General features: G+C 38.2%; 1 protein-coding gene across 1 annotated transcript; it reads right to left on the bottom strand.

Moving 5' to 3' along the window:
• Nucleotides 1–235: 235 nt before the first annotated feature.
• Nucleotides 236–23,376, bottom strand: mnta (MAX network transcriptional repressor a). The gene is made up of 6 exons (XM_077208331.1): nt 22,911–23,376; nt 15,924–16,470; nt 15,734–15,775; nt 14,908–15,019; nt 3,584–3,776; nt 236–3,424 (listed from the first exon to the last, which is right to left on the bottom strand). The coding sequence occupies exons 1-6, from the start codon at nt 22,981–22,983 to the stop codon at nt 2,664–2,666; spliced, it is 1,728 nt and encodes a 575-aa protein (XP_077064446.1). The 5' UTR covers nt 22,984–23,376; the 3' UTR covers nt 236–2,663.
• Nucleotides 23,377–24,278: the final 902 nt, after the last annotated feature.

Raw genomic sequence — 24,278 nt, 5'->3', positions numbered from 1 at the left:
AACCTGGTATGACTTTCTTTTGTCTGTGAAACAAAAGTTATTTTATGAAATGTCTCAAAGTCAGAAGTCAAAGGGCTCCGAAGTTGTACTTCAAAATATCTTTCCACAAAACAAAGAACATAATACAGGTTTGGTAATGCAGGAGGGCGAGTAATTGACTTACTTTTTATTTTTTGGGTAAACCATCCCTTGACTGTCAAATTATTTTGAAGTGTCCACAAAACAAGCAAATGCATCAAGATTTATTTATTTTTATTTAACATTTGTTCTTGTTTATTTTTTGCTCCTCTAATAACATAATGGACAGTTAGGTCTATATACTCAGCCCCAAATGTACAGGCTATATACACAACTTAAACTTTCTCCATAGGGAAAACACACTATATATATGTGCATATATATAATATCAGTGTGGAAAGAGGTCTGAAAAGTTGCCCCAACATATATATAACTGTACATGGTCGCAGAAATTTAAAAGAACATATTTTAAAAAGTTAGCACGGAAACAGGAATCATCCATCTACATGCGAAAACAGCCATGTCAATTCGTCTATGAATGTGTACATCCTGCACAAAACTGACAGCCAAAATAAAAAAGTTCAATGCGTTTTCTCTCACACGCTTACAGAAGCGAAACAAATGCAGGGACTCTGGCACAACATAACGCTAGTGTGATTTGTAAACCTGGTTTGCTCTTATTAGGATAACTGTCAGGGATCACAGTGTTAGTTTTAAATCAAAATCTCTTTGTACACACAGGCTATGCTCTACCTGTGTGGCGGTCAGTGCGGCTCAATACAGACTTCTTCCTGTCCACGCATGCTTCCTCTCAGACTCTTACAACTGTCCTGAAGCATAAAGATTTCATTTAACACGAGGTGACAGCCATCCACCTTCCAATTGCACCGGAACATTATTAGTCAAAAAAACACACACATAAAGCCTCTGTGAGATGCATTCGACACACACACACACACACACACACACACACACACACACACACACACACACACACACAGGAATTAAAGAATGCATGAAATTTTAACACTTGTGACATCTGCTACATACACAAATAACCATGTACCGCCTTTACATATGGCCTAATAACCAACATTTATCAGCAGTGGCAAGATGAAGGCATTGAATATGTTGGAATACATTCGCAAACATTGTTTGCAATGTTGCAAACTGATGGCTCTCATAAGTTACCACTCAGCGAATGGGGAGCACAAGCTGAATTCATACACCACTCTGTTGGAGGATACAAGCTTGGTGGCTTTGTTAGTGAATAACTTAAGAGTGCCGTTGCAACCAGAAAACAATAGGGGGCGTCTGTGCAGCATTGAACAGGACTCCAGATTGACAATGTTAAAGGCACTGCTGTCAGATTCCCAATAACTCACGTGATAGTCACAGAACAAGAGTGTCTATGCCAGCTAGAGCACTACAGATAGGCTACATCATGTAAACTCTGTCAAAAGATGTTTTCTTCTAGAAACATCTCACATTCGCTCCAGGTGTCTAAATCTCAAAGTGACACTGTAGACTGCAAAAAAAGATTTTCTTACTCAGTATTTTGTCTCGTTTTCCAGTACAAATGTCTATTAATTCTATAGGAAAACAAGATTATTTTTCTACATTTTTCAGAAAACAAGATTTAATATCTTAAGTCATTTTCCTTCTCAAGTAAATGTATCTTGATTTAAAAATTTCTAGATCATTTATGGATATTTGTAAAGGAAAACAAGACAAAAACAACAAGTAAGAAAATATTTTTTTCCAGTGTAATGATGTTACGTCACGCATCACAACTATAGTGGTAAAATGTGACACCAAACTGACCAGGTAAGTTGATTTTAAAATGTCAGTACACCCAAAAAAAAAAAAAGACGACCTCATGCCATTCCAAACTTGTATGACTTTCTTTATTCTGTCAATATTTTGAAAAATGTCTTGGTGGTTTTTTAGTCCATGCAGTCAAAGTCAACGTTTTGAACCCCATTGACTTTCATTGAATGGACAAAAAAGTTCTTCATGAGCATGTTTTGGAAAGAAAGAAATACATAGAAAATAAGCCATACAGGTTGGAACAACATGAGGGTGAATAAATTGTCTTTTATCTCTGTAGGGACTCAAGAGCCGGTTTGGGAATTACGTCAGACACAACACAGTACGTTAAACCTGGTCAAATGGGAGCCGAGAAGAGTATTCGCATGAGGTGTGCTGTTAGTTGAGGAGTTAGTATGAGGTATTATGGGGGGCATCCTTTTAAATAAGTCATTAAAAACCAGTAGTTAGACCTAATAGGCTGGCTAAGAGTCAGTTTAGGCTGGGACTGGACCACAGTTTCATCATAATATACTCAACTAGAGCATAAAACACTGAGCAGCACACAAGCACTCTAGACTTTGCCTTTACCCACACATAAAGATAAAACATCTCTTTTTGTCTTTTATTATATATCATTATATAGTATTAGACATTCAATAAATTTCTTTGTATCACTTTTTGAGTCTTTATATACTTTCTTTTCATTTGGAATGTACTGAGTCCTGTAGCTTTATAGTTGGTTTAGATGCTGTGCTGCGTGTGGCTGCAGTCTGAAACGGGGCGGATGTGGTCTAAGTGTCTATACTCTATCTAGGGGTCTGGCTGTCAGCGCTTCAGGCCAGCTTTAGCGTGCTGACTGGGAAGGAGGGCATTGTCACCATAGTGACTGGGTTGAGGACGGTTTGGCCCACCAGCTGAGGGTGATGGGTAACCACTTGTGCACCCACAGCCGTCTGCTTGCCAACCATGGCGGCTTGTGCGGCAGATACCGAAGTGCCGTTCATCTGGGCGTGAGAGAGTGTGTGCGCGATGTGGCTCATAACCGCCGGTTGTGTGACTGTAACGGGCTGAGGGTAGATTGCAGGAAGATGGGCGACAGTGATATGGCTAATGGATTGAGGTCCGGGAGCCAGCTGCACCGAGCTCGAGGAGGAAGGGGAGATGTGGGCCATGTGCTTGGAGCCTGGATGGATGACGTGGTTGATGGTTTGGATGACAGAGGCGTGCGAAGCCGATCCCGCGCGAGCAATGACGGTAGGCTGCAGACTGGCTGTGGTCACTATATGGGTCTGGCCCGGAGGTAGGGTCTGCAGGGCCGGAGCAGACGGTGGGCCATTAGGAGCTTGTGCTGGCATTGAGGACAAAGTGGGAGTTGTAATCAAGGCGGCGGCCATGGGGGATAGTTGAGCTGAGGGAATCGGGGACAAAGTTTTAGACTGTTTGTGTGGGATGGAGATGTTCTGTGTTATGAGGGACAGGGAAGAATGTGACTTCTTTAACTCTGGCTGAAGCGCAGCAGGCACTTGGAGTAAGGCGTTGCCCGTGGCGGATAAGCTTTCGTCTTCTATATCTTCATCGATGTTGTCTTCACCTTCTGTAGAGACAACAACAAAATAAAAAGGGTCAGAAACAAAAAAACAAGTTGAAGAAGGAAACTGAAGTAGGAACTTTTAGCAGACATACAGTACTGTATCTATACTGTATCATTCCGTGGTAATTGACAGATATAGACAAACCGTTCCGGAAGACTAACCTGAGGCAGTGGAGGTAGAGGCCTGGTCATCATCTGGTTGCACGGTCTGTCGAAGAATACGCTCAATCTCAATCACATCCAATCGCTGGCTCAGCTCGTTCTTCAGCTCAGCCAGTCTCTGCTGCAAGGCGATCTTCTCCCGCGCCAGACGTTCCATCTCATGCTCGTAGTCTTTCTCCTTCCTCTTCAGAGTCTAGAAGGGGAAAATGAAGAAATAAACAACTGCGCATTTATCCTATGCATTTAGAGCTGTCAGGGTACACTGAAAATCTATAGCTGCAAGAATTAATTGTCACCTTGCTGTGCAACAAAAAGCATGTCAATAGAATACAATATCAGCATTCCCATGCACTTAGAGTTGGTGGCTATTTCCGTAACCCCCTCTATTATTAAATAAGACCTGCTAAAGCAAAAGTAAAACATCACACAGAAAAAAAAGGGAACCAGTAACAGACATAAACAACTGGAAGTGTGAGAGCTTAAAATACAGGAAGAAATGTTACATTGTAGGTACACATGTTTTCAAACTACTCCATAAATCCAGAAATACTAAATCCAGTGATAGCTTATAGATGTGGGTAAAATAAGAGTCATTATCATTACAATATAATTTATATCTCATATATGTGTATGTGTGTGTGTGTGTATATATATATATATATATATATATATATATATATATATATATATATATATATATATATACACACACATACATACACATACACACATACATACAGACACACAGTGTTGGAGGTAACGCATTACAAGTAATGCACAGTACGTAATCAGATTTTCCCAAGTAACTAGTAAAATAATGCATTACTTTTAAATTACACAAATACACTTTATGAATTTAATCTCACTTTATTAACCAACGCCTTTGTTGCTGGGCTTGGACGATCCATTTCAACCTTTGCAATGAGCAAAAATTACTTCAGATAAACATCACATTTGTGTTTAATGTTTTGATTTTATTGCTGAAGTAAGAGTGTTAACCCTTCTTCTCCTGTGTCCTATTCTTCTGCTATTCAGAATGGCAGCTGAAAGGTTTGTTTGAGCTGTGCACTCTACTGTACAGGTGTGAATTTGAATTTCCATCTCCCTGAAGCTTAGAAATTTCACTTTTGGTGTGAAAAGGCCTTTACATTTGCCAAAAATATAACTTTATATATAAACTTTACTATATGTATAACCTCTCATTATATATGCATGCGTGTCATTTATTTCCCTCTCTATATAATATTATGTAATTTTTACATTATTGCAAATATAAGATAAAAGTCATTCTCGTAAGGGATTATTTTGCGATGACAACTGATAATATCTGTTACTCATATCCTAATAGAGCACAACCAAGGCTGCTGAAATTAATGTCATTTCTTATAAGGAAGCATATTGGAATTTCTTAGACTTGTTGTATGTAAAACGGATGTCACATGCCTCTCTGTAAGTGTGCCTGTAATCACCTATAGGCATAGAGGTTAAGTTCCTGGTCCTTCCTGGATGTCTTGGTCAAGCACACACCTCCCCCACCGTCTGTTTTTGCTTTCATCAGAGCCCTGCCACGGCCACGCTCTCACACTCACACAAGCACGTGGATTACCCAAAGCATGGAAGTACCTCCCACTTCTGGGAAGGTATTCACTTGGTGTACTAGAGTGCACACGCTGAGTAACATCAGTGGGTGGAGCTCATGACGCAGGAGCTCGGCCAATCGCAAGTGGACATCTGGGTAGTGTGAGTGTGCCAAACTAGAGTACATTTCTACCTACCCACATAAACACATAGATACTGATCCAACTTCACAAACATGAGGATAACTGTAAATCAAAGAAACATGAAGCTCCAAACACACGCAGAGATAGAGTGAGAGGGCAGGGACAGAGGACGAGACACCGCACACACTGGGCAGGGCCAAGCGACCCAGTTTCCCTGCACTGTCAGCTGACGCATGAGAAACAAACAGGCAACGAGGACACAGCAGTGTCACAGCAAAGACCTTAAGAGGATGGAGAGCAAGAGATTAAGGGGTCTGTGCACAAACAAGGGGAACTACACTCAACTAAAAACCATGCTGCTCAGTGATGTATCTGACGTGTGAACAGAATGAAATGTGAAGTTACTTAAAACATAATAATATATTAAAAAAATATTTAAATGAGAAACATGGTGTTAATATATTCACAAAATATTGTACAATATATAAATATTTTATATATAATAATAATAATAAAGTTAATGGTGCTCTGCGATTTGTGTAATGGGTGAACAAAATGGACTTTTAAATGTTATATATATTTTTTGTAACACCTCAGTATGCGGAACACATTAACTATTAACTACAACTTTTGCCTCAAACTCCTCATTTACTGCTCATTATTTGTTAGCGAGGTAGTTTTTGTTGTGTTTAAGTTTAGGTATTGGGTAGGATTAAGGGATGTAGAATAAGGCATTGTGCTTTATAAGTACTAATAAACAGCCAATAGCCTAGTAATATGCATGCTAATAGGCAACTAGTTAAAAGTGAAAATTGAACCCTAAAATAAAGTGTTACCTATTTTTATTATTTAAAATAATTATAGTGTCAATATATTCACAAGATATTGTACAAATATATATACATATATATTTAAATACAATGTTTTTTTTGAAAATATCAATTATAACTTTTTTAAATATACATTTTAAAATAATATAGTAGTAATAACAGCATTTATACTCAATATAATATTTAAAAATACATTTTATGCATTATTTTTTATATTGTATTAAACAAGACAATATAATAATATTATTAATAATTATAATAATTTATTTTATTAACAAACTGGAACTCTGAAAGGTTTATAATAAATCTCTCTGTGGACATTGCATTAAATGATTGTGATGCTTGTCTAATGACATGCTCTTTAGGAAACTCAGAGCAGCACATTAAAATTGTGGTATGTGCGAAAAAAACACAGCATATAAAATAGAATACATTTAAAGACACACTAACCCTCAAACACTGAGCAATGACAATGATCCGAGGACGCACATATCACACAGCTCATCCTTTTCCTACACCACGTGCGTTGAACAAGCATGGCATTGCAGAAACAACAACAGCGTGGAAACATAATCCAGGCCAGTCATTTGATATGGTTACAGGTGTCTGTAGATAGCAAGACAGAAGATAAAGAGGGGTTGCCAGCTCGACTCGGGGTCGATAAGGTCTATTCTTCTCCACTCTCGTGAATAATGACAGGTCGCTGGGCCAATCGATACACCCCCCACTTCCTTTCCAATGCTCAGGGTGCCCTTTTGCCTCCCAGAGGCGTCAGCGTCTTTAACTGTGTCTCGTTTCGAAGGCTGCGTCCTCCGGAGGTCACATTTGTTGGCCGCATACGTCATCGGGGCTGCTTCATTTCAGTAAACTGACCACTACTTTCCAAAGCCAAAGAAATTACACCAATTTACCCTTCACTAGGAATCATTTTATAATGGATTCTTTTCTGAACTAAGACATCCTTTATGACGTATGGGGCCCCCGGAGGACACAGCCTTCTAAATGAGAGACAGCTTTTGTCTCAGCAAATTAAATGGGAGTACTGGACTGTTGTCAAGGCAACAGCTGAAAACCGTCCTAGTTGCCGTGGTAACCGGTATGGTGAGCGGGCAGCAGAGTGTGACAGCGTGAGTATGTGCTGTCTGCACTGGGCAGTGGTATAAAAAGCCTGTTTGATTGAGCACTTCTCAGTGGCTCCATATATAGGTCTAGTGTGCAGGACAGAAGCTTAACGTAACAACATTAACAGAAGGAATCAGAGCAGCAGAACTTAAAATAGTAGCAATATGTGTGACCTCAAATTATCCTTCACTTAGCCCCACTTTAAAAACATTGCTGACCTATTCTACCTCAGCAACTGTTGTTGTCTTGCATTTTCTCATACAAGCTTTTGCTCTTTTAATATACACTATCTTTTAAAAGTTTGGTGTAAGATTTTTTTTTTTTTGAAAGAAGTCACTTATGCTCACCAAGGCCAAAATTTGATTAAAATGATGAAATATCATTACAATTTAAAATAACTTTTCTATTTGAATATATTTTAAAATGTAATGTATTCCTTTGATGACAAAGCTGAATTTCCAGTATCATTACTCCAGTCTTCAGTATCACGTGATCCTTCAGAAATCATTCTAATATGCGGATTTGCTGCTCAAGAAACATTATTATTATCAATGTTGAAAACAGTTGTACTGCTTAATATTTTTGTGGAAAGCGTAAAATAAAATGTTCAAAAAAACAGCGTTTATTTGAAATAGATTTTTTTTTACATTTACTGAATGAAAATATTATTTTAAAAAATGTATATATTAGTGACCCCAAACTTAATAGATAATCTGTGCATTTAGATAGTTTAAAGTTCGATTTTATGGAAAAATATGGAAAAGGCTCAGTAGGATGTCTTTTTCCCAAATCAGCAATCTCATAATTCATTCTAGCCCTCACAAGAGTAATATCCAATCAATTATTTTCACTTTATAAGCACAATTTACTGAACATCTTGCTGTTTACAGAAATCTTCCTGTGGGATGTTCTGCAAAGCTCATCATTTGTAACCAAGTGTGGTGGAGCTTAGCGAAGGGACAATTACAAACATAAACCTCAATTTGAAAGAAAACCCCCACCCGGGTTTCTGCATGCTGATTGGTCGATCGATACAGCATTCCAACCATGCTAATATACATGGATATAGTAAATAATATGATGTGAAACTTCTCATTACGCCAAGTTCAAGGCTAACTATATAGGTAAAGCTAATAGCACTTTTACGCCCACGTTAGCTCAACCGAACTACATTTCTACCAGAACACAAATCTCATACTGAATCTCAGTGCAAGCATTTCCTAACATTATCTTCACATCCGTCATAAGAGCCTTCTCTGGTCTTTTTTTTCTTCAAGTGCACCCTCCTTTCCCTAGGGGGCCAGTACATTCCTTGCTAGCTGTCTCCACCAGGCCCTCATGGACCCTTCCTCCCACCGCTGATGAGGCATGCTGACAGCTCTCTGGTCTGCGTACTACATCAGGCTCAGCTCCAGCTCACAGCTGTGCATGCCTGCCTCTGATAGTCTCACACACACACACACACACACACACACACACACACACACACACACACACACACACACACACACACACACACACACACACCGGCCTGCTCTACAAACACCCAAACCCACTGAACTCCTGATCCGTGGACTGGGGCCCCATTCCTTCCCTCCTGCTCCAGCCCAGGACAGCTAAACCGTCTCCTGACTCAATATGAGTGAGATGTTATCATTTCCTACATAGGAATAACAACATCTGGATGGTGTTTGAGGAGGAGATGAATGTGAATCATTGTGGTATTTATATCCTGGAGGACATGGAGGTAAAATAAGGTCAGTGTCTAGTGGCTGAGCGATATATCATAAAGGCCGATATATTGGACAATATTTGGCATTCTTAAATAATCAGCATTGGTCGATACGTTTTTCTGCTTGGCTGATGTGGGGGAAGCGGACTCAAATTTTTTACTGTGCTGAGAACACCAGCGCCTGAGGGTCGAAGCTAACATTCTCAACCGTAATTAGTTTACTGTTTCTGTCTAACAGTTCCGTCTAATAAATCATTAAAAATAAATTCAAATTTATTTGTGAAAAATATTTTAGTATAGTGGTTCTCAAATTGTTGCGCCTGCCGGAAGGTGGCTCCCACAGGTACTGCAAGGGAGATCAGCAGAAGAAAAAAGAAAGAAAAAAACAGCTTTGGCAACAGCATTCGAGTGTGTGATTGGTGGTTGGCTCTCTCTTATAAAGTGGCACCGAACAACAATTCCTCTAAACCTTCCTTCTTCAGACAGTTAAGTTTGCACTGTCTAAACACTCCCCTTCAACAACAGACCAAACATCTACACCGGACGTAACCGCTGTCACGTAGCAACAGCTAAAAGCTGTCTACACTGGACACGACCGTTGCAAATCCATTTGTCCTTTTGTTAAGTAGCGCGAGCACTTGGAGTACGCCATAAATACAACAGGGCATCAGTTAACTTTTGTGGATTTGGCATGTCGCGCCACATCCAATGTAGACAGATTCACTGATTATAATGGGTTTTATTGACTTTTGTCGTGTCACACAGCTAGCATCTGGAGTAGAAATGGTGAGTTTTTCATTGCAGGGTTTTCAATATTAATTTTTTTTTTTGTGTGAAATTTTTTGGTAATGAGATGGGATCGGGGGTGCCAGACTTTTTAAAATGTTTGATGATTGGCCAAAATAACGCTGGCTTTATCGGTCACCCAGCACTCTAAAGGCGTATTCACACCGCACAGTCAAAACACCAACAAACAAGTTGGCCGTTGGATTTAGAACTTCGGGAATAATCATCATGTTCACATGCACTGCCCAGACACAGACAAACACTGATAGAACATGTTCAGTCGGGTGAAAACAAACCCCGACCGACGCCATCAGGGGTAACACACTGATCCGACAAAACCCAACAAACGTGTTTGTTAGCGTTTGTCTGTGCGGTGTCAATACGCTATAAGATATAGACATTAGGCAAAAAAAAAATCAATATCGTACGACCACGATCAGAGACAAAAAAAAGTTTTTCAACATCTGTCAGAACAGCAGCTCTCAAACTAAAGGACGAGGGATGAGCTGACAGTGGCTCTTATTAGCTTTTGTGGTTGGTTTCTCACAAGCTGAGCACATGACCTCACCCTCCCCCATCGGTTTGCTATCTTCAGTTACTCGCTTAAGCTCCGCCCTCATGACTATGCACATGCAAGTGTGCATTTGCGTCGTCACGTTTATGTATATACAAGTGTGCGTGCATATGATGGATTTGTATGAGGTAAAAATTGACCTGATGTTGTCACATGCAGTGTTAGATGGGGGGGGGGGGGCTCCGTTCTGCAGAACAAAAGAAGGGAGAGAGAGAGAGAGAGAGCATATGAGCCACGTTGCAGCCACGCTCTTCCTCATAAACAAGCCTGCAGTGAAAGATATTCCGTGACTCCAGTTTGAGGCATTTGGTAACTTGGCCTATTCAAGCACAGCTGTAAATCTCACCGGGTCTCTGGTTTGACGTGGTGCTGAAAAAGAGGAAGTCTTGTACTGCAGTTTATATTTGTGTGGAGACAGAAAGCTCAACCTACAACATTTAATTCCTTTGACCGCCACTGCTTGTTAATAGTTTGGGCTTGATTAAACCCATTCTGGGATGTCATCAACGTCAAACTTTTTTCACTTAGGAGGTTGTCAGAAAGATTTTTAAAAAGAACATCGATCCTGTCACACACACACACAAAAAAGAACAAACAATGATTATTATTTATATTGTGTTTTTATTGATGTAGACTAAAGATTATTTATATTACAAATACACATTCAAAAGTTTGAGGTCAGTAATATTATATTTAGAAAGGGAGCATTAAATTGAACAAAACTGACAGTAAAGAAATTTATTATGTTACAAAAGATTTCTATTCATCAAAGAATGAAAAAAGTATAATTAAAAAAAAAAAATTATAATATTTGACAGTTTAACTGTATTTTTGATCAAAGAAATGCAGCCTTGGTGAGAAATGCAGCCTTGGTGAGAAATGCAGCCTTGGTTAAGAGATTTCTTAAAACATTAAAAACTTGTTTCTTTTCCCCAAACTTTTGAATAACAGTGTATAAAAAAAACTATATTTGCCAATCTTTAAATTTCAACAGAATATATTAATAGGTTGGAATTAGCATTTTATAATTGCAACTGAGCTGGATAGCCAGTAAGAGCAGCTTTTTCATGTTGCTAATAACTCTTTTTGTCCCAATAGTTTTGAGTGACACGAGGATGAATAGATTTTCCATTTAAGGCAAATGATCTGCAGATGCTGCTGACATTTACCAAAGAATACTTGTTGAGTCAGCTAAGTTGGAATTGCAGTGGTTTGTACAAAAACAAGACTCTTTCAGCATATGTAGTAGGAATCATGTGATCCTGCCCACAAGGACAAGCCTCTAGTTTCTGCAAAGCATGCTATAGATGGCCAACTGACCCACATCGGCCTAACTCTACACACTGCTACACAAAGGCAGGAAATGAATCAGGTGGATTTCACAGGATTCCTTCTGGTTTTGCCCATCCTGATGATAAGTCCAATCACAATCCTGCTGATCGTGACACATCAGGGTTGACGTAAACATAAATCTGCGTCATAAAGCTCACTGATATTTACAACTGACCTTGTAGATTTCACAATCCGGCACAAACATGCAAAAGTACAAAAAAAAACTATTTCTTAATATTATTATCAGGTTGAAACAATACATCGGTTACACAGTCAGCACTGAAACACAATGACTGGAACCTGCTTCGCAAAAACAGGTCCTGCAAGGTTCCTTAAATAAAAGGCAGCGCCTAATGCGGGGGTTTCAGGGATGTGGCTAAACTAAGATAGAGTGTGCCGTGACTACGAGTGTGCCGTGCTGCGGCAGGAACAGCGGCTGGAGGGGTGACGTCACGAGGCTCTGTCTAGCCATGTGCTCGCTACTCATGTGGCCGTGTCAGGGAACATGAAGGTGAGACTGGGGGAAGGAGAAAAAAAGCACAGAAGGATGGAGAAATGGAGGAGGAGCTCTGAGCTAAATGACATGAAGAGAACGGCAGGGAAACTCCTGAGACATACCAGGACTGTAGGATACCATTTAAAGAAACAGTCACCATAATCTGTTCACTGTGTTTATGTTATTATAAGATATTAAATGAGACTAGTGTAGCATGGAAAATGAATATATAGCAGCACATTGCAAAACAACAATATGAAGAATGAGTCAAAGCCACAATGACTGCGGAGAAACTACTTCCTCAAAACTTTCAATGACAAACAACATTTCTCTGAATATTCAGAGAAATGAAACAAACTTTGTTCAGGCTTTTTTTCACCCGCCACACATTAGTTTATATTTTTATATAGATTTAATTATGTCAGTTTTAGTAAGTTTAGTACTAGTAAGCCAGGGCAACATTTCTCATTTTTATACGTTTTTAATTGTAATATTTATATTTAATGTAATGTCTATTTCAATTACCAAAAACAATTTTAATAGTTTGAGAGTGATACGGTTCCATTTGTTAACATTAACTTACATTGCAAAATACTAGATAATTTGAACATTTACCATCACTAAAAACTAAAGTCGTATCTGTTAATATTATTTAAAGGGTTAGTTCACCCAAAAATGAAAATTAATATTATTTAAAGGATCTGAGCTAACTTTAACTAACAATTCACAGTTGTGTTTTTATTAACAACGATTGATGAATACTGTAACAATCATATTGCTCATTGTTAGTTTTTGTTAGAATTATCTTACATGAACTAATGGTACCTTATTTGAAAGTGTTACCATTTTAATTAAGAATAACGACACTGGTATGTTACCGTTTGGCCTAAACACAAAGTTATTGTCACAATTTGTCCCGCGATTAATGAATCACTATCAATTACTTCACTTTGAACGTCAAGAAGGTTATTTGGCACGACGTCACAAGAATATGTCAATCAGGTGCCAAGAAGATGAATAATGAAGAGTAATCTTATCAAACAATCCTTTTACTCAGTTCCTCAGTTCCAGGAGAAGCTGATTGGTCGCTGAGGGGAGAGTGGGTGGGGCCTCCGCTCATGGCCCGCGGCCGGCCTGGACACACTGTGCCACCACCACCTCCAGAGACCATCGCAAAACACACTTACACACAAACACAACCACAACACTAATCATTAAAAGAGAAGCCCCGTGACCTGCAGGCACACACTAATCTTTTAGCAGGAACACAGAACAAAACAGAAAGGGAGACGGTGAGATACTGGCTGGGAAACAGCTCATATTACTGACTAGCTAAAAAATAGATATGAACTTCTCACAAGCCTGTTGTCCAGGAAAAACATTTCAAAGACAGTAATTATTCAGTGTCACCAATAATAAAACATCCAGAATGACTAACTACACAAAATGTTACGTTGCTGTATTTGTCACACTGTATCAGCGAGCTTTGAAAATACTGACAACACACTACGGAAAGGTCCTCTCACATAGGTTTGTTCAGAGTCAGACAATAAATGGCCTGTGAATGTTAACAAACTGGTTAAAAAAAAAAGAAGACATAACGATTCTTCCACCTCCTGCTAAATATTATTATAAAATTATAATTAACTGCTTATTAATTTAGTTTAAGTATTTTTTATTTATGTTTCAACTCTGTTACCCAAATTGACACTATTTTTTTCTGTACTAGACAAACATTTCTCAGGTTATCAAATTAAATTTATTTCATTTGACTATATAGTTGAATAAATGCGTTTTATTCACATATATCACATTACATTTATGTATACCAATGTATACATACATTTTTTTAAACGATGTAGTCACTATAATTGACTTTTATGATCCGCACATTTAAAATCTAGCCTTAAACAGCTTCAATGCAGTTAACTAACTAAGTAACATATAGTGTATTTGAGCACTTCTTTATCCAGTAGCATGTAAATCTACAGTTTCAAATTAGATCTGAAGATTAATTACATTTAATCACAAAATATGATTTTCCAAATACAATATATGGTACAATATACCATATATTCAGAAAACTTCAACCTCACAGAATACTGAACACATCCTGGCAAATCCTAGCAAATGGCTGGTTGTTTTCAACAGGCCATGTGCTTTAAATAAATACACCTTAAGCCAGGTTGAGCAACAGGCAGCAGAAAGCGGGAAAAGCGATAATGGTTCGGCTGGTCGGTCTGTCAAATCTACCACTGGCCAGAAGCAAGCGGCTTAAGGGAGGGAGGGGGATCCAGTGACACGACTTCTGTTTCCACACTGCCCTAGTTTCCTGCAAGTCTTGAGCCTCGGCTAAATCAAATCCTTTGATTTGATTGGATTTCTTCTTCTTCTAAAGGGTCTGCCTGTAGGCGAGCACATGTGTGAACGAGGCGCTGGTTTAATTAGATAGAGCAAAGCTTATGATCTCGGTTTACATGAACCAAATGAAGCGAAGGTTAAGGGAAGGTGCTCTGTTCACACAGCAGGAGAGAAGCAACCCATGTAATCTGGAGCTTAAGATCAATCAAAGAAGCACTGGAAATATCTCATTTTCAATCTTTAGACAAAACCACTGCAACTAACAAACTGGAGAATGCCTCATCGGGTGGTATTCCCTTCTGCTCGAGCATTGTTTACATGTGTAAGGTGGGATGAGATGTAGACGTACAGCAGAGAGTGTTGAACTTACCTGAATATATCTCAAAGCACTTCTCAGAACGCTCAGATTGGAGGTCTTCTTTTCATCAACATTAGGGATGTTCTTCTTCAGAGTCTCAAAACACTCCTTTAAGTGTGCACGTCTGAGAAAAGAAGATCATTTATAATTAGAGAAGTTAGTATCGACAGGGGTTATTCCTAGTGTCAGCCTTCACTTATTATTTATATTTTATACAAATATTTTTATATAACTATAAAAGGTCAATAGCAAAAATCTGTTTTTGATTCATTTGTATATCAGTCAACGGCAGAATTATTTGAAACAATATTATATTTGGCATAGAAATTATACTAGCGTTCAAAAATTTGAGGTCAGTAAGTGTTTTTTTTGTGTTTTTTTTAAAAAGCATTCTTTAATTCAGTGAAAGAAAAGTCATTTAAGGACTATTTCAAATAAATTATGTTCTTAGAAACTTCTATTAATCAAAAAATCCTGAAAAAACAACTGATAAAATTAAGAATAAAATCAGCCCCAAATCAGCATATTGGAATGATTTCTGAATTATCATGTGACACTGAAGACTGGAGTAATGATGCTGAAAATTCAGCTTTGCAGCACATGAATAAATTACATTTTAAATTATAATAACATTTCACAACATTACTGTTTTTTACTGTGTTTTTGATTAAATAAATGCAGCCTTGAGCACAAGAGACTTCTTCAAAAGCATTTAAAAATCTTACCCTCCAAAAAAATTGAATGGTAGTGTACACCTTCCATCACCTTCTATGTAGAAAAGCATTGGGTGAAAGTCATTTAATAGAGGTAAACCAAAAGCAAACAAAGATGAACTTACCTGTTTTTTTCAAGTTTATTGTGCACTTCTCTCGTTCCTGCCCTGTAAACATGTCATACAATCTTTAATAGTTAGCTCCCAAACATAATACAAACTCACAGCCATAAAACCCGCTATAAAGTTCTCATGTGATTCAGTCTTAAACACTGGTCAACATGGTCATAAATGACAGGTTCACGCCCTCACTCACCCGCCAGGTCTTTTCTTGCCATCCAAACTACGGTGGTCATCGGACGGGCTGAGTTGTGCTGAAGAAGGTCCAGGCTGGGGGAGAAGTGCATGCTGGGAGGCCGCGATGATGGAGTCCGGGAAGGTTTGGATCTGCTGGGCCAGTTTGGTGCTATTGAACTGAGACAGTGATGTGGTTTCTGCCTTCACCTGAGACGGGATGAGGGGCCGCTGGTGCAGTGCCTGCTGGTGTGGCAGCGAGTGGGCATCTTTTCTGGGTGGCGTGAGGTGGGGTGCTGCCGACGGGCTGAGAGCTGTGGTGGGGGGAGGAGGGAGGGCGGGAGGAGTGGACGCTACCACCGGGATAGGGATGACTGTGATGGGCATGGTGGGGGGAGGGGGAGGGGGCAGAGGCTGGGTCGGGGCAGCTATGTGGCGATGCTCAGGTCCGGACTCCTCCACGCAGGTCACATGGTTCCTTCGAATGGGCTGAGTATAAGAGTTGACTTCTGCTCTCCGCTTCTCCGCCTCCTGTTCACGGCGCCGCCTGTCCTGAAGCTCATTCTCTTCTGTTGAAAGAAATATAGGAAAAAAATCATTAATTATACACATTCAGAAACTATTGGTTCTTCAATGGCACATAAAGATACTTACATAATACACATTTGTAAGGAATGTACCGATATTACATTTTTGGCCGATACTTTTTATGAAAAAATTATTTTCATGTCATGGCTGTTAACCAATAAATGGCCAGATTTAAAATGATACATAATACAATTTGTAAGTGTGGCTGATTCATTGTATTGTTAATGTATTATGTCTTGCATGTTTATTGTATTTATTATATTTTGTATTTTATATGAAACTTTTATTGCGGCCTTCTTGGCCAGGGCTCCTTCGTAAAAGAGACTTGTTCTCAAAGGATCTTCCCTGGTTAAATAAATAAAAAATAATCTAAATGAACATGAATTTTCATTGTTATTTTAGTATTATATATTATCATAATATTTATTAATATTTTGAATTAGCTTTTATTTTTATACTTTCAGTTTGATTTTAAAATTAAGTTTTAATTGTTTTATGTAGGTTTTGTCATTTTTATAAATTATTTAAAAATATTTCTACTTAGCTTTAATTTATTTTTTAACCATTTTAGTACTTCAACGTAAATTAGTATTTCAGTTAGTTGCCAACGCAACATTTCTAATTTCCGTTTATGTTATTTAGGTTGTTCGTCTAATATTTTTTGATATTATTTGATATTAATATTAATATTATTTGATTTTATTTCAGCCCTATTTAAATTAACAAAAAATATTTTTTTATAATTTTAATAAACGATAACAACACTGCTTTTAATAACAGTTGATACCAATAAATAAAAAGTCACAAACTGATACATGATTGCAAATTATTTTTCTAAAATTAAATCAACACTTATTTTATTCAGCGTTTACTCAAAAATACATTACGAAATCTGTAAACATCCATTTATTATATCGGTCTATAAACATTCAGGTAGCATCTACAACAAAAATACAAGATAATAAATAATCAAAATGGATGTCCTCTCTGTCTGCAGTCTCTCAGTATGATCCAGTAAACAGTGTTCAAGGAAATGTAAGAGACTGAACTATATGTTGAACACTGCAGGTAACCTTTGACCCCACACATATGATGTGATAACAACTCATCTAAACTAGGGCATATAATGGAGACAAGGCAGCCACAAATCAGTATAGGTCAATAAAGCAGCCTGAGATTATATCTGTCTCCTTTAAAAGGAGCTTTTGTGTGTGTGTACAGACAAATAAGTGTTACTTGTTAACAATGGGGGATAGAGACTTACACTGTCAGAGCACATTGTGTACAGGCTTCAGGGCTAAAGTTTCTCTGGCCTAAATGGAAACACGATTCTTGCCCCCCTTCTACCACAATCCCTTCTTCAGAGGGCTACTCCAAAACACCACAGGACAGACTTCTGAACCTTTGCCAAACCTTCAGTATCAATTATACATGCCGTTTCACCCTACTTTACACCGTTGTAGAGACACGCAAACTATTTTTTCACTTAGAGAGGAGAACCAGAACTACATATGATGCACTAAAGGACTTCCACTGCAGTTCACCAGTAAAGGAATTAAGGAAGTAACCGGTATGTCTATTTTAGGTGAAAAGATTGCCCCCAGACTGAACATTCAATCACTTTGGTTTTTTTCCCCAATTAAATGTTTATCCCAGTTTAATGTGCAAAACCAGGTAACTAAAAGTAACCCATTCGAAAGTTGATTTTCCTGAAAAGTATGTACACTACACACACAGTAAAATTAAGGTTTTTGAAAGACATCACTTATGCTCACCAAGTTTACATTTATTTGATAGAAAATACAGGAAAAAAATCAGTTATTGTGAAATATTATTACAATTTAAAATAACAGTTTTCTATTTCTAACATTTGTTATTCCTGTAATGGTAAAGCTGAATTTTTTTTTTTTACAGCAGCCATTACTCCGCATTAACACTGAACTCACCTGATAAAAGTATAGGTTTTGCTCAGCTAAAGTACATTTAGATATTAGCTCACTGTTGTGGGGCTGAAGGAGAACTATTCTGATCAGTGGTTTTATGGTTAATCCAAGTCATTTCATTCCAAAAGTTCTCTATACAAGGGGCGTTTCCTCCAAGGAGGCAAGGGAGGCAGTGCCTCCTCACAAATTTGGATGAGAAAATAAATAATCCATGTAACAAAAATAAAACAACGCAAATAATACAAAATGTGACATTTAAGGCGAGACACGGCAGGCAAAAACATCGTTTTTTTGTTCACTGGTCAATTTTGAGATTTTGGGATATTTGTCTTCAATAACATGTCTTCTTTCAGACTTGTGGTGAAAAAAAGGCCGAAATACACATTTAGGTCTTCATTATACTACACTTTGTCTGTTTGCGTCTGTAGATTTCTCATAAATTCAGCAAAAGTTGTCGTTATGAATCATCCTTCTGCTCCGCGATCGCGATCTGCACTCTGTCACAACACACCGTTAGAAAGCTCTCTCTCTCCTGAACAATACTGCCGGATCCAAATATGGTCATTTCCTTTTTATCAGCAACCAATCGCGAAAGTAAAAGGGGGATTTTACTCTAAATTTGCGATCTCATTGGCTGATGCTAAATCTTTAAAGCCCGTTTTCTCAAAATGACTGTTCTCTAATACTCCAAGTCCGAAATCTCCACTTCAGTAGCACCTATACACACCAAACTTTACAGTCTTGTACCTAGTTATATTATGAAGATATTTACAAAGGGATTTGTAAATATATTATTCCTAGCCTGATTTATGTAACATTTATTCCAAAAAACATGTCAAAAATAATTTTTTTAAGGCTATTGGTAGTATATTCTGATTTACAGGATAACAAAAGTAGATAAAAATAAATCCCTCTGTAATTTTTTTCCCATACATTTTTTTTAAAAAAATTGAAAAAATAATTTTGAACCTGCTTTATCCAATACTCTGATTTCATTTTTTTAAATATATGCAGATTAGCACATATTTAAGTAGATAATGTCTCATTTGCATATTTAAACATTAAATTACAGAAAACTTGTAACACATTTTTTTCTCATCTTAATGTAGGTAATCAACTGGCAAAGTTTCATGGAGATATGTGCTAGTTAAAAAAATTACCCTATTCACCTGTAGTGTCTCGCCTTAAAACGTCTGCAAATCACCCGTTTCTAATGTAACACTGTAGGTTTAACCTGCAGGTAAAGTTACAGTGGGAGTCCGTGTCTCTCTCGCCTCCCCTGAGCCCATTAAGTTTTAACAGACCCCCTAAAGCATGTGGTGGGTTTGGTGGGAAGAACTTGGGGAGAACTGAGAATGAACGGGAAAAAGGCAATAAATCACGCCTCTTTTTTTGTGTGAATTCTGCGTTCGCGATTTAGTCTGAATGAACATTATGGCATTAATGGGAAGAATAATTTTAAAACTAAGTAAACAACTCACCCACTTAGATATCACCTCTTTATGTCAGGTCAAAATCAAACTATACATGGCCTGAAAACATAATGACTGAAATTATGTAAATATATTGTTTAAATTAATATTGTCGTGAGTTATTATTAAATAGAACATTAATAACATTGTACAACTGTATTTTTTTAATGTAATGTATATATACCTGGGACATAAATTTACATTTGGACTTTACCTCATTTCAGAACACCAGTGACTGCAAGCCACTGCCCTATATGCAAGACCCTAACCTATCAGACAATTAATGTCAATTGAAACATTAAAAAAATGTCTAATTGTGCAATCTAATGCTACTTATTTTAAATAATCATCTTAATGCCCAGGGTAGTAAAGAGGTCACAGGCATATGAGGTGCCCTAGAGACAATGAAAAAGACAGGTGTGAGTGTGCATGCGCCTGGAACGTCATGAATCTTATTAGGGTGAAAAGCAGGACAGCATCAAATCATGTGCACTCAGAAGATAATGAGACTTAAGACAGTCATTCTTATCGTGTGTGTTAGCGAAGGGGGTGGTGAAAGTGCTCCAACCTAATCTCAGCACAGCAATCCACCCCCAGCCAGTCACCACTATACTATTTGAACAGCGCAAGCTTCCTCCTCTTAAAAGAGATGCGGGGAGGTGGCAGTCTAGTTCCTATGGAACCAAACAACCAAATTACCAGAATACACAAGGAAGCACAATACACATGAAAAAGCAAGTCTTTCAAGTACACATAAATGAAATGTGACTGTTTGGTCCCTCCCTTATCTGACATTACGAGTAATGTGACATATATAAACATACTTATACACAGACACATTTAATAATAAAACTATATAGCTGTCAAATCGATTAATCATATCTAACATAAAAGTTGTTGTTTACATAATATGTGTGTATATATAAAAAATACAAGCGTGTCTGTGTGTATATACATAAACACAAATATATATTTGTATAAATACATGTGTGTGTGTGTCTGTGTGTCCACACACAAACAGACATATATATTATATATCCATATACACAAACTTATATTATGTAAACAAAAACTTTTATGTTAGATGCGATTTATTCGATTTGACAGCACTGTATATCTTGTCAGACAAAGAAGGGAAGCCCTCAGGTGTTTTTTTACATGATTCCCATGGACAACACCTGACTGCCCAAGTATTTTGGTCTACTTATTTAACACCTACAGTGGGCAAAGTGTAACTGCAGAAAGGAAATGACTGTCCACCAGTTTGCAATGCAATTTATAGCCCAGCTTAAACTGCTGTCTGAATGCTTTTACCAAGTCACATGCTGAGTAGAATTACAGTCAGCTGTGGTGAAATACAGAAGTGAAACTGACTGAGAAGATTTCTTCCATGCGCTTTAGACTGGAGTAAAATACATGCATGTAAGTAAAAAAATAGAACATTTAGATACTGCCTATGAGAGCCCATTTGCGGCACTTAAAACATTTAAGAATACGATGTATCAAAAGTGCTGAACAAAACATAAAACAAAGAAACACAGGGCAAACCACATATTCATGACAGAAGCTCACAGTGAATTGAAAGCCAAGAAGAAAAAAGGTTTTAAGAGATGATTAAAAACAGTTCAACACTGTGCCGATCTGATATACGCCAGAAGGCTGTTCCACAGCCTAGGGCCGCAATAGCAAAGGCTCTATCTCTATAATTTTTATAGTTTGGATAAGTAAAGAATAATTTGTATTCAATTTGAAAGTGTAAAAAGAAAATATAATATTCATTCATGTTCATGTCAACTTCATGCAGCATTAAAAAAATAGTATTATATATATATTTAAATTCAATAAATAATGCACACAGAACTGCCTCCTGACTGGGAGTGGGAAATCAGTAATAATCACTTCGTAATAACATACTAGATAAATGTTCTTCGTTATTAAATATCAAACTAAACACTGTAATAAATCAATATTTTAACAGTATCAATTGCTAAACTGAATTATGTATTTTATCTATAAATTGTCAATTATCTTTGACATTATATCAATATCTAAACTGATTTAACGAGTTCTCAATTGATTGCGTGATTCTAAACCAACAAGCTTGTCATTCTTTCAGTAGCCTAACGTTACTTGGCTAAGAGCAACACGATGATCCAAAAAAATACAGGAGAGCGTTATATAACTGCAGTACATTTCGGAAAAGCAAGCAGGGGGTTACTGTCCTACTTTACCTCTGGTTGTAAACCCCCTCCCAACACAGAGGAGCGCCTGGCGCGCACATGGAGGAAAGGGGGGGCTCTGTCCACGCGGTTCTTACAAAAAGGCGTGGCTATGACAGACACGTCACCCGGGTGCTTAAGGGGCGTGGCTACGGCTGACACGTCACCGAGGAGCTTCAGAAAGCGCCAGTGGACGCATGCAGCGCGGGAGAGAAAACAATAGTGAGATAAATAAGCTGTACACTATTGCGCTGCTGAACACCATAAGCAAATTAAAAAACACATTACATCCTTCCCTTCCTACAGAAAGGATGCAGATAAGAGCTGCGTAATGTGATACTTGAGACATCATGTAAAAGAGCAACTGGCACTCGCGCACGTACTTGTAAGCCACCGCCCTTAAAAGCAAGCAGGTATGTTGTCCTACATCGACACTACAATAAAGTGTTCAATCACTAACTACCCCAATAGTCAAAGCAGATAAACATAAATTCTCTGCATTTTAATGCATGGCTGTCACTATGCGAAAAACATCAGTTTACTACACTAGAAAGTAAGCGTAAGGATATTATACTGCAGTTTTGCAGAGTCTTGTTATTATCGGATTATTCACAACAAAAATCTTGCATGTCACGCACTACACCGAATCCTGTAATCACAGCCTGTGACATCGCATGCAACAATGTCTCAAATTAACCGGCTACTCCATTAGAGAACCACACTGATTCAGTAAAGTGACCCTCTGCCTGTTATAGAGGACTGCATCCCCATAATTTTCATTTCTTACCACGTGCTTTCTGTTGTTGCAGGGCTTGCAATTCCAAAAACTTCGCCGCCTCTAAAAGCGTCTCGATACTCATCTCTTTTTCGTGTTATGGTCCAGAAAACGATTGGAGAACTGAATTAAAATGATCACTAGTTAGATTCAAAAGCTTCTGCTCGGGATCCAATCTTGTCGTCTATAAAAAAAAAATCATAAAAAAAAGGAAAGACGTGACTGGATCCCCCTTGAAGTCACTCTTCCACACGCACGTAGAGGAGTCACAACAAGATGGCGGGTTATTCAGTCAACACATCGGGCCATTGTACAGACAGTGAGGCCACGCCCCTGGATTCAATGACCACGCCCCCACACGCGCTGGTTTTCAAAACACGGAGAGGGCTGTTCTTCATAATAGTCAACAATATACGTGTAGGGCAACGTTCCTTGCCTAGTGCTAAAAAGACCTACACAGAACGCTTAAAATGTGAATGTCCAGGTTTTACGCAATACTCCTACACATACCACGGCTCAACTTGATTAATAAAACATGAGATTAGAGCAGCCAATAGGAAAGTAGACACACAAGGCATGGTATCTGCTCACGTTACCCCTTTTCCACCAAAGCATTTTGAGAGCCGGTTCGGAGCCGGTGCCTACTCGCGAACCGGTTCTTTGTGTTTCGACAGCCAAAGAACCGGTTCTCGGCCAGGAAAACTGGTTCCAAAGCGGCACCAACTCTTTGCTGGACTAGAACCAGAGAACCGTTCTTTTACCACCGTGTCATGCTTACGGCGGGGCTGGAGGCGGGTTTAGATGTGTCCTAAACATTTTTTATGACCGCAAAGCCAGGAGAAACATTTGCAGAAACACGATGTAGTCCACCATTGTAATTATTATGCTTGAAGTTGGCGCAAGCGTGTCTAGCTTTTTTTAAATTTTATTTTTTTATTGAAAACATTATGTAAGCAAAGAAGAAAACAGTCAAAATATAGAACAAATAAACGGAAAGAAAAAAAGACACAAGACAGAGGTACATAACTAATCAGAAATGATTACATATCAAAGGAAAAGATTAAAAGACTTACTTATTTCAATTGTTTTTAAAGCCTTCATGGTACACAAGTTAGAGATAATCCCAAAATAATGTACTTGCTAGCGTTTCTGTATGGCGACGTACACAGTGACGTAACGACGTCGTTCGCTGGGCGCTCTAGTCAGTGGGAAAACAAACCGGTTCTGAGAAGGTTCGCAAGTTGAACCAACTCCGAACTAACTTTGAACCAGCACCAGTTCCGAACCAGTTCTTTTTTGGTGGAAAAGGGGTAACATGGGTGTCATTCTGCGCGGATTGCACGCCAACTCAAAACGAAAACGCAACCTGCAAACAGACAC

The sequence above is a fragment of the Siphateles boraxobius genome, unplaced genomic scaffold (assembly GCF_051911475.1).
Source record: "Siphateles boraxobius isolate OS27281-9 unplaced genomic scaffold, OSU_SipBor_1 6, whole genome shotgun sequence".
NCBI lineage: Eukaryota > Metazoa > Chordata > Actinopteri > Cypriniformes > Leuciscidae > Siphateles > Siphateles boraxobius.
This window is presented reverse-complemented; position numbering and strand designations above follow the sequence as displayed.